Source organism: Carcharodon carcharias, chromosome 2 (assembly GCF_017639515.1).
Source record: "Carcharodon carcharias isolate sCarCar2 chromosome 2, sCarCar2.pri, whole genome shotgun sequence".
Taxonomy (NCBI): domain Eukaryota; kingdom Metazoa; phylum Chordata; class Chondrichthyes; order Lamniformes; family Lamnidae; genus Carcharodon; species Carcharodon carcharias.
In genome coordinates, this window is record NC_054468.1 from 172,383,989 (window position 1) to 172,396,465 (window position 12,477).

At 40.8% G+C, this 12,477-nt stretch overlaps 1 protein-coding gene across 7 annotated transcripts in view; it reads left to right on the forward strand.

Moving 5' to 3' along the window:
- LOC121292611 (girdin-like) overlaps positions 1-12,477 on the forward strand; it is a 334,505-nt gene that overhangs the window by 46,119 nt on the left and 275,909 nt on the right. For all 7 annotated transcript variants that reach the window (XM_041214804.1, XM_041214830.1, XM_041214822.1 and 4 more), the window contains exon 4: positions 9,197-9,266. In XM_041214804.1, the coding sequence (XP_041070738.1) occupies positions 9,197-9,266 (70 nt within the window). The remainder of the gene's footprint in view (positions 1-9,196; positions 9,267-12,477) is intronic.

A 12,477-nucleotide genomic window follows, 5' to 3' on the forward strand; every position in this document is an offset into this window, starting at 1 on the left:
GCTTCTTCCAAGTGGTATTCAACAGTACAATCACTTCTGTAATGTAGGAAATGTAGTAGCCACTTGTTGCTGTTTGTGGGAACTTCTGTGTACTGTGAAAATGATTAGATAATGTATTTGTGTGCTGTTAATTGAGGGATAAATGTTGGCCAGATCACTGGGGATAAATCTCCAGTTCTTTTTCACAATAGCACCATGCGGTTTTTTTTTTTGAATCCACTTGAGAGCAGACAGGGCCACAGTTTCATGTCTCATCAGTACCTCTGACAGTGTAGCGCTCTCTTGATACTGTACTGTTAGCTGATTTTTGTGCTCACACCCTGGAGTCAGACTTGAACCCACAACAGGCTTGAGTGTGACCAACTAAGGTGCAGCTGACACTGATGGTAATCAGCAGGAGGTTTTCTTGCCCAATTTTGACTTGATGCCTTGAGACTTCTTGGGGTCCAGCGTAAGCATCAAATTCCCAGGGCCACTTCCTCCTGCCTGTATAACAATGCGCCCTCACCTCTGTTGGGTCTTGCTGGTGGGGTAAGACATGGCAATGAATGGTGAGGGAGGCGTCTGCAACATTGGCTGAAAGGCATAATTCTGTGAATATGACTGTCAGGCCTTTGCTTGACATGCCTGTGGAACAGACCTTCCAATTTTGGCACCCCTGATGTCAGTGAGGAGGACTTACAAGGGCATGCTTTTGACTATCTAGTGCTTAGGTTGATTCTGGGTGCTTTGTCCAATTTTTATTCTTCAACATTTTTGTAGCAGTTTGATTGAACTTAGTGGCTTGCTGGGTCATTTCAGAGCCCAGTTAAGACTCAACTGCTATGCTATACATCATTATTCAAATATCCTTTGAATGATGATGGTCCTTAAATTATTCACACTATTCTAACTGTGCTAGACAACCTTCCCTTGCAATTTTTTCATTGTAACTGCCTGCAGCCTTATTTTTACACCATCTATTTCCATCATCTGCAGCAATCCACCTGTTGCCTGGACAGATCCAAAAACATAAAAAAACTAGTCAAAATATAGGGGTAAACTTTAACTCCCCTCATTCAACAGGAATGGTGTGGAAAGCAGTTCAGTGGTATGCTGTTTTCTGCTAATTTCAGACTGGATGCTAACTGGTGAACGTAAATGAATCCCAGGAATTAAAATACCTTGAGTCTGAAATTTATGTCAAATGGTAGATTTTGCCCTTAACCCATAAGTTGGCGCAATTCCAGTTTTATTTATCAGGATGATTCCATTCATCTATTAAGTTATTAAAGGGATCAGGGATCAGACCTGTGTACTATTCCCTTTAAAGCTGAAAAAGTACACAGCACTACAAGAAAATACAAATTAAGCTTGGAGCACTGATATTGGAAACTGGAGCAATGATAACAGTAGCTACAAAGCACTTAAGCATCTTTAATGCTAAACAGAAAAATTAGTTATGATTTTTCTGCTTCACTATACCTCTGGGTCTTATTTGTGATACTTGGCTTCTCCTGCAGCTGTTTTAAGACCTCAGTAGGTGGCATTTTAGCTGCCTCTATTACAGGCTTAGCCATTTTGCTTGTCTAATGATGCTGGCAACCTGATGTTAAATGAACAATGGTGTTTCCATTCGATTTAAACTGCTTGTAGAGGAAAGAACATGGAGAAAATCGGGAGATTAGTGGCATCAGATAGTGGAGATTATGGGGTGGAAGAGGTTTGTTGGATAATGATGATGGGTATGTAATTTTCTTTTGAGAGAAAATTGCTGTAAAACAAAAGCAGCCTGGTAAATGAAAGGGTGGTATATTATTTATACACATTTAGCTTCCTGCAGAATGTCAGTAGAATTAAACCATAAAAGTTAAGTATTTTTTCTTCACTTGTGCAAAATTGGAATTCTGAATAGCTCACCTTATTATGAATTCTGCTTTGCCTGATTTTTTTTAAAAACTTCACTCATTAATTGTTAACTGATTAATGTCACCAGTCGTTCCAACAATTAACTTTACTGAATTGCATCTGTACATAAATTTTGGCCATTAAAGCTGCAAGGTGGGATAATGGGTTAGCACAATGATCTTTTATCTCTGGGCCTAGGATCAATTATGTCAGATCAATGGGATGAAGACTTATTCTGCTAGCTGTAATGTTATGGAGTAAAATACATTTGGGAAATCACTTCAGTTCCTAACGGACATGACGCACCACAAGCACACCTGTCCGTTGCTTGACATTCGTGATCATATTTTATGAATCTTAACAAATAGAAAACAAATCTGCAAACAGAAAAGCAAAAGCAGTCTGTTTCTGTCTTGTGCTATATCTAAGACTCGATATTGGATAGAAAATGAACCTTTTTTAAGCGGGAAGGGCTAAAGTCATAATTATCCCAAGCTGTGTCAGAAAGCATGGCATTCAGGCCTATTTTCTTATGAAACCTGGCCTGACTCTAACCAATAGCATAGACTTACTTCAAAAACTAGGACCGAATTTTCATGTATTTATTTCATATTATACGTGTGTGTGAGAGATATAAAACAGACATATATAATTGATTTATAACATACATTTGTATGTTTGTATGTACTTTTTTTTTCTACTATTCTCCTGTTACCTTTATGGATTTGAAGGTATACTTTCATCAGAACTGGTGGCCCTCCAGTATCTTGTCAAACTGACATGCTTGCTTGTTGAAGGTTGTAATTTGAATGTCAGTGGACTATTTGGTCAAGACAGACCATCATATTTGTGCCAGATCCTGTCTTTTACTGACATCAAGCTATTTGCTTACACCAGAGGCTTGAAGAAATCAATTAGGAGAGCAAACATGGTATTTTGATATTTGTTGTTTTCCTTCTCCATCCTAGGGCATCCTACAAGTCCAGTTTAATAACACAAGTTATTGAGTATAAGTCCACACACCCCCACCCCTAGATCAACCCTTCTCAATCTCTCACTATTTAAGAAATATTCTGCATCTCTGTTCCTCCCGTCAAAGTTGATAACTTCCACACTTCTGCCATGTTCTTGCCCACTCACTGAGCCTGTCCAAATCCCCTGGAAGCCTCTGCGTCATCCTCACAACATACGTTCTGACCTAGTTTTGTGTCATCCGCAAACTTGGAAAAAATACGTTTGGCCCCCACATCCAAAATCATTGATATACATTGTGAACAGCTGGGGCCCAAGTACTGATCCTTGCAGTACCCCACTAGTCACAGCCTGCCAACATAAGAATGACCTGCTTATTCCTACTGCATTCTCTGTCCGTTAACCAATCCTCAATCAGTACCATAACAGTACATTACCCCCATCCTCCAGTCTTATGTGCTCTAATTTGTTTACTAACCTTTTTTTGTGGGACCTTATCAAAATCCAAATACACCAAATCCACTGGTTCTCCCTTATTTATTCTGCTAGCAACATCCTCAAAAAAAAACTCGAACATGTTTGTCAAATATGATTTTCTTTTTATAAATCCATTTTGACTGTCTACTCAAATCATTATTTTCCAAGTGTCCAGTTATCACACCCTGTTATGACACATTAGATGGTAAATGCCGAGCTGTTCAAATCCCAGAGGGAAACTTGAAGCAACTATCACAACTAATTTTCAATTTGTATAAATTTTGAGTGCATGCCTTGAATTCAATAGTAATAAAACCACCAAGTCTTATAGGCTTTTATAAAATTAGATTAAACATTTGTTCATAAGAGAAATGATTTTAAATACATACATAGATCTACGAATTAATACTATGATGACTTTTAAATCCCCTAATCAATTTAACTTCAAGTTACACTTTTGTTAAGGTAATAGTAAAGCACATAGAATATAAAAGACCCAAGCAAAGAAACACAAAACCCTGAGGAAGTCGAATTGCAAGCGAGCTTTCTTAACTTCAGTCTTTTGAAGACAGCAGCTTGAGGCATGGATGCTGAAGGATTTTCACAAACTTGTAAGATCTTAAAAATGCCTTCCCTTACAAACAGTCTTCTCTTCTTTAACAAAAACAGAATTACCTGGAAAAAGTCAGCAGGTCTGGCAGCATCAGCGGAGAAGAAAAGAGTTGACGTTTCGAGTCCTCATAACCCTTCAGCAGAACTGAGTGAATATTAGGAGAGGGATGAAATATAAGCTAGTTTAAGGTGTGGGGTGGGGGTGGGGGGGGGGTGGTTGCGGTTGGGTTGGGGGAGAGAAGTGGAGGGGGGTGGTGTGGTTGTAGGGACAAGCAAGCAGTGATGGGAGCATATAATCAAAAGATGTCACAGACAAAAGAACAAAGGAACACAGAGGTGGTGAAGTTGGAGATATTATCTAAACAAATGTGCTAATTAAGAATGGATGGTAGGCCACACAAGGTATAGCTCTAGTGGGGTTGGGGGGCATAAAAGGTTTAAAAATAATGGAAATAGGTGGGAAAAGAAAAATCTATATAATTTATTAGAAAAAACAAAAGGAAGGGGGAAGAAACAGAAAGCGGGTGGGGATGGAGGAGGGAGGTCAGGAGCTAAAGTTGTTGAATTCAATATTCAGGCCGGAAGGCTGTAAAGTGCCTAGTCGGAAGATGAGGTGCTGTTCCTCCAGTTTGCGTTGGGCTTCACTGGAACAATGCAGCAAGCCAAGGACAGACATGTGGGCAAGAGAGCAGGGTGGAGTGGTAAAATGGCAAGTGGCAGGGAGGTTTGGGTCATTCTTGTGGACAGACCGCAGGTGTTCTGCAAAGCGGTCGTCCAGTTTACGTTTGGTCTCTCCAATGTAGAGGAGACCACATTGGGAGCAACGAATACAGTAGACTAAGTTGGTGGAAATGCAAGTGAAATGCTGCTTCACTTGAAAGGAGTGTTTGGGCCCTTGGACAGTGAGGAGAGAGGAAGTGAAGGGGCAGGTGTTGCATCTTTTGCGTGGGCATGGGGAGGTGCCATAGGTGGGGGTTGAGGAGTAGGGGGTGATGGAGGAGTGGACCAGAGTGTCCCGGAGGGAACGATCACTATGGAATGCTGCCGGGGGTGTGAAGGGAAGATGTGTTTGGTGGTGGCATCATGCTGGAGTTGGCGGAGGATGATCCTTTGAATGCAGAGGCTGGTGGGGTGATAAGTGAGGACAAGGGGGACCCTATCATGTTTCTGGGAGGGAGGAGAAGGCGTGAGGGCGGATGCGTGGGAGATGGGCTCGACACGGTTCAGGGCCCTGTCAACGACCGTGGGTGGAAAACCTCGGTTAAGGAAGAAGGAGGACATGTCAGAGGAACTGTTTTTGAAGATAGTTTCATCAGAACATGGTGAAGGAACTGAGAGAATGGGATGGAATCCTTACAGGAAGCGGGGTGTGAGGAGCTGTAGTCGAGGTAGCTGTGGGAGTCGGTAGGCTTGTAATGGATATTGGTGGACAGTCTATCACCAGAGATTGAGACAGAGAGGTCAAGGAAGGGAAGTGTCGGAGATGGACCACGTAAAAATGATGGAAGGGTGGAATTGGAAGCAAAATTAATAAATTTTTCCAAGTCCCGACGAGAGCATGTGGAAATTGTTGATGTGATGTAAGGTGTCAGAGGACTCACAGATGTAGGTGGGAAGGGACTGGACAAGGGGAGAGAGAAGGGAGTCAAGAGAATGAGAAATGAGTTCCGTGGGACAGGAGCAAGCTGACACGATTGGTCTACCGGGACAGTTCTGTTTGTGGATTTTGGGTAGGAGGTAGAAGCGGGCTGTCTGAGGTTAGGCGACTATCAGGTTGGAAGCTGTGGGAGGAAGATCTCCAGAGGAGATGAGGTCAGTGACAGTCCTGGAAACATCAACAATTTCCAGTTCCCTGGCCCCAACCGCTTCCTCTTCACCATGGACGTCCAGTCCCTCTACACCTCCATCCCCCACCAGGATGGTCTGAGGGCCCTAAGCTTCTTCCTCGAACAGAAGCCGGAACAATCCCCATCCACCACTACTCTCCTCCGTCTGGCTGAACTTGTTCTTACACTGAACAATTTCTCCTTCAATTCCTCTCACTTCCTCCAAATAAAAGGTATGGCTGTGGGTACCTGCATGGGCCCCAGCTATGCCTTGCTCTTTATGGGGTATGTGGAACGTTCCTTGTTCCAGTCCTACTCCGGCCCCCTTCCACAACTCTTTCTCCGGTACATCGATGATTCGGTGCTGCTTCATGCCCTCGTCGGGACTTGGAAAAATTTATTAATTTTGCTTCCAATTTTCACGTGGTCCATCCTTCCCTTCCTTGACCTCTCTGTCTCAATCTCTGGTGATAGACTGTCCACCAATATCCATTACAAGCCTACCGACTCCCACAGCTACCTTGACTACAGCTCCTCACACCCCGCTTCCTGTAAGGACTCCATCCCATTCTCTCAGTTCCTTTGCCTCCGTCGCATCTGTTCTGATGAAGCTATCTTCAAAAACAGTTCCTCTGACATGTCCTCCTTCTTCCTTAACCGAGGTTTTCCACCCACGGTCGTTGACAGGGTCCTAAACCGTGTCCGGCCCATCTCCCGCGCATCTGCCCTCACGCCTTCTCCTCCCTCCCAGAAACATGATAGGGTCCCCCTTGTCCTCACTTATCACCCCACCAGCCTCCGCATTCAAAGGATCATCCTCCGCCATTTCCGCCAACTCCAGCATGTCAAGGGAACACATCACCAAACACATCTTCCCTTCACCCCCCTGGCAGCATTTCGTAGCGATCGTCCCCTCCGGGACACCCTGGTCCACTCCTCCATCATCCCCTACTCCTCAACCCCCACCTATGGCATCTCCCCATGCCCACGCAAAAGATGCAACACCTGCCCCTTCACTTCCTCTCTCCTCACTGTCCAAGGGCCCAAACACTCCTTTCAAGTGAAGCAGTATTTCACTTGCATTTCCCCCAACGTAGTCTACTGCATTCGTTGCTCCCAATGTGGTCTCCTCTACATTGGAGAGACCAAACGTAAACTGGGCGACCGCTTTGCAGAACACCTGCGGTCCGTCCGCAAGAATGACCCAAACCTCCTTGTCGCTTGCCATTTTAACACTCCACCCTGCTCTCTTGCCCACATGTCTGTCCTTGGCTTGCTGCATTGTTCCAGTGAAGCCCAACGCAAACTGGAGGAACAGCACCTCATCTTCCGACTAGGCACTTTACAGCCTTCCGGACTGAATATTGAATTCAACAACTTTAGCTCTTGACCTCCCTCCTCCATCTCCACCCGCTTTCTGTTTCTTCCCCCTTCCTTTTGTTTTTTCCAATAAATTATATAGATTTTTCTTTTCCCACCTATTTCCATTATTTTTAAATCTTTTATGCCCCCCAACCCCCACTAGAGCTATACCTTGTGTGCCCTACCATCCATTCTTAATTAGCACATTTGTTTAGATAATATCACCAATTTCAACACCTCTGTGTTCCTTTGTTCTTTTGTTTGTGACATCTTTTGATTATCTGCTCCCATCACTGCTTGCTTGTCCCTACAACCACACCACCCGCCTCCACTTCTCTTTCCCCACCTCCCCCCAACCTTAAACCAGCTTATATTTCACCCCTCTCCTAATATTCACTTAGTTCTGCTGAAGGGTCATGAGGACTCGAAACGTCAGCTCTTTTCTTCTCAACCGATGCTGCCAGACCTGCTGAGTTTTTCCAGGTAATTCTGTTTTTGTTTTGGATTTCCAGCATCCGCAGTTTTTTGTTTTTACTTTTTTCTTCTCTTCTTTATATGTATCTTCCTCTTTTAATGCAAACACCCATTGTTTCACTATGTCTTTGGATTTTATCTCCCTGATAATAAAACTCTCTCTCATTGCACTAAGTTTTACCAGTAATCTTTGGGCAAAATAACCATACTGTTTCTGAACTTCACTTGGCTAGGTGACACATTTCATCCCTCCTTTGAAAACAATCTAGTCTGATTTATTTAAAAGTGTAAATGTTCCCTTGACACCTATGTTTCTAAACTTCCCGATGTTTACCTAATTAACATTTCAGACCAAACTTCTGCTTAGATCTAAGCACCCAGACTAATTTAATTAAGACACATCCCACTATTACTCTATTTTATAATAAATTCCAATAATGTTCAGAATTAATATATCTTCTTGACAACCCTTTATAATAGATTATAGTATTTTCCCTACTACTGATGTCAGGCTGACAGATATGTAGTTCCAGGTTTTCTTTCCCCCTTTTTTCTTAAATGGTGGGGTTGCATTTGCAACCTTCCAATCTGCAGGCACCATTCCAGAATCTCTAGAATTTTGAAAGATGACTATCAATACATCCACTCTTTCTGGTAGGCACCTGTTGCAACACTGAGATGTCCTGGGGATTTATCAACTTTCAGTCTCATTAATTTCTCCAGTGCTATTTTTTTTTTTGCTATACTAATTTCTTTCAGATCCTCACTACTGCTATTCCCCTGGTTCTCTATTATTTCTGAGATATTTCTTGTCTGTCTTTACAAAGGAAGATGCACAAAGTAATTATTTAACTTCTCTATGCTTTCCTTATTCTCCATTATAAATTCTCCTGTCTCTGCCTGTAATGGACCCACATCTGCCTTTGCTAATTCTTTCCTTTTTACATACCTATATAAGTTTTTACAATTTGTTTTTGTTTTTTGCTAGTTTACAATCACATTCCATACTCTCTTTCTTTATCAGTTTCTTGGCCTCCTTCGCTGAATTCTAAAATGCGCCTAATCCTCAGGCTTACTACTTTTTTTGACGACTTTATAAGCCTCTTCCTTTGACTTAATACATACTTTAACTTTCTTTGTTAGCCACAGTTGACTCACTTTTACCTGTTGGGCTTCAGTGCCTCGAATGTATATTTGTTGTAAAGCATGTATTAATTCTTTAAATACTAGCCCTTGCCTGTCTACTGTCATACCTTTTAATTTATTTTCCCAATCCACCACAGCCAACCTGCCCCTCGTACCTTCTCTTGTTTATCTTTAAGACCTTAGTTTTGGAGTGAACCAGATCATTTTCAAGCTTAATGTAAAATTTCATCACGTTATGACCACTCTTCCCCAAAGGTTCTTCTGTGAGATTATTAATTAGTCCTTTTTCATTGCATAATATTAGCTGAAAAATAGCCTGCTCCCTAGTTGGTTCCTCAACATACTGTTCTAGAAAACCATCTTGTTCGCTTGTTTTTTTATTGTTTCCATTTACTTATTGTTAGTATTATATGGATTAAAACTTCTCTTAAAACTTACAGGAGACACTACAACAGCTAATTGTGATGTCTCTTCCAAATGTCCTTGTCCTGGGCCGAACCCCCCTCTCAGGTAGGTTCTTCATTATGTATTTGTATTACAATCACATGATGTTATATGGCAAAGTAAATGTGATTTAAAAGGTAAATCTGGACAGAACGCATATTTCCTGTGGCAAATATCAATATTTGCAACTGATTGCAGAAACAACTGGCAATCAGATATCTGTCCTGTCTGTCATTTGCATTACAGCTCTGCTTTGGAAATTAAGTCAGTCTAAAGTGCTTGATGACTTTTTGATTATTTGTAATGTTAGCACATTAACAGACGATGGAATAGACAAATTCAATTAATAGGGATTTTTTTGCAAGAATATTGTTACATCCTAACTAACTCCCTTTCCCACAAGGTGAGTTTTTTGTGCTCTTGGGCTGTTTGCAGATTTGCAATGCATGCCTGTAATGTTTAAGGATTCCCAAGGCATAAAGACAGGTTTGATTTGTTAGACAAAGTTCTGCATAGAGTCTGTGGTCATGTAGTCATCTAAATTTAATATTGCATTATGGAAGTTTACAAAAGACATTAAAGCAAAATTCCTGTCAGTTATTGAACTACATAGTTATTTTCAAAGAGCATTTCTAACCATCTGAACTGTTTTGACCTTTGTTTTATAAGTAATGTATTTAGTGCCTCTGTGTAATATCCTCAAGTAAATCAATTAGTTTTAATCCCTCATTTGGTGTTGTGTACGTGAAGTCTTTTGAGAGACACAGGAGTGAGTATGTTGTGATCTTTGCATTATATGCCATAATTATGAATATAGCATCAGGAGTAGGCCACTTAGTCCCTCAAACCTTCTCTGCCATTCAGTTAAATCATGACTAATTTGTGCCTCCACTTTATTTATCCAACTTGCTCTATGTCCTTAGGTACCAATGCTTAACAAAAATTTGTAGTTCTTGGGCATGAAAACTGCAATAGTTCTAGCATCCACTGAGGGAAATAATTCCAGATTTCTACTACCATTTGTGTGAAAAGCCTGGTATTATTCTGGTCAACCTGTACTGAACCTCCTCCAAGGCCAATATAAGTACCCTAAGGTGTGGTGCCCAAAAACAGTACTCCAAATGTGACTTGATAAAGGCTGTATGTAACTGAAGTATAACATCCTTTCTTTTGTATTCCAGCCCTCTTAAGATAAAGGCCATTGCTCCATTATTATTTTTTGCTTTTTGTATTCATCTATTAATATTAAATGATTTGTGTATTTGAACTTTCAAATCTCCTTGCTCCTCTACAGTTCCCAGCTTCTCACCATTTAGAAAATAGTAGGATTTATCATTCTTGAGCCCAAAGTAAACGGTCTCGTGCTTTTCCACACTAAACCCCATCAGCCATAGGTTTACCCACCTGTATGATCGATAGCCCTTCCTAAAGGGTCTTTGCCAATTCCATATTATTACCACATTCACAGCTTGCATATGGATGAGAGTTTTGGCTCACTGGCATCTTGGTCTTGACGTGAAAACTGTTTTTTTTCCATGAGTATAAGGCAAAGTTATTGTGGTGAAGTTTGGTGATTACTACAGTTTCGACGGGAGCATGATAAAGCAGGATTTGAGGTTCATGGAAGCTATGAACACTCAGGAATATTGATTGATGTGAAAAAGTTGGTTAACGAATCAAGATACTAATTAATTTGTTTTGAGCATTGGATCGGAACTTCAATTAGTTAAATGCTTGACTGTCTGAATATTGTAAGTTAGAGTTCTGTGATAGCCTCCTGACCTTGCTAGGCATACATGAGTTTAACTTATCCTATTCAAAGTCATAAAGTGGAAAAGCGCATAAGAGTAAAATGCTTTCCAGCATGAAAGGTACAAACTGATTTATCTAGCAATTCATTCATGGAAGTTGTGCTTTCTATTAGTTATTAAGTCAGAAATGCAGATAATTGACATTCTCAATGCACTAAACTTTAAGTTGAAGATGGAAAAATGGTAGCAAGCAACTTGCAAATTAAAAATGGAAGAAAGGGAAATTTTAAAATTTTGTTTTAATTGGAGGGAAAAAGTTAAATGGAAATATGTTTCAGATTTTTAGACCAAGGAAAGAATTGAATACAGGTACAGTGCCTCAAATCTGGCTGTCTGAAAACGGTCATTTTATAATTTCCTATTCATGAATTTTGATTCTTATTAACTGACTAATGTAATTTTCTGGCTTGTTTGGTGAGGTGTTGCATTGGCACGCTGGTGCACTAGGCTAGTTATTGGCTTCACACACCGGTCTTCTCCCCTGGTCTGGTTGGTCCAAGCAACTCTTGACCCAATCTGAACTGACTTGGCCTGATCTGCCCGACCTGACCTGGCTTGAACTGTTCAATCTAAAAACCAATAAGATCCAAGATCTGGCATGACTTGGTCTCAAGGTTTCTGGTTTTTGAGACAGTATACCTGTAACGTAAATTTTAAATGTGAATGTAGAGTTGAGTATTAAATTAAGTTTCAAGTGAGAATAGAGGTAAGAATTTCTCTCCTCTCCCTTTTATTCATTTAATATTTTGTAGTCTGCAAATGATTCCATTTTATAATTGGTCAATCTAGGAGTTAAAGAATAGACTAATGTATCCTTGTTTAATCAGATTATCTTTCAAAACTGGTTGTATCTTTAGTTTGTACACAAGTAATTGTTTGTATCTACATGTGTTTCTTTTAATAGTTTAAAAGCAAAGCTGAGAATTAGGGCACAGAATAGCACTTTTTTTCCCCTCCCTGTCTATGCTCTATTGCATTTGAGATCTATCATTTTGTGGTAAATTGTATGCACACTTGGAATACTGTTGAAATTGTTGTTGTATCAAAATATTCCGAGGTTGATTTTCAAGTATGTTGTAGATCAGGTGGATAATAGGGCAGGTGTCTATTCCAGTTGAAGTGGTAGGGCTGAGCAATTTTCATGTTTAGATGTCATTTAAATATAATCAACAAGCTGCCAACTTAATTGTACTCCTTACAGGCCACACACCAGTTGGGAGTGCAGGAAATCCAGTCTGCATAGACTACTACTTAAAGGTAACCTACAGCTCCCTAAACAGAGTGTGCACTCTTACTTCACATAGAAATTGGTATGGATCGTGAACGAATGGGGTCTGTACTGGATGATTGGCCAAGCACAAGTGAGCGACTGCAAAAGCAGTAGAAAGCACAGCCTAGAAAACAGCTCACCAGAGCGGAAGCTTGCATCCTAGTGCGCTCGAAAGGGACAAAGATGCAGACTGCAG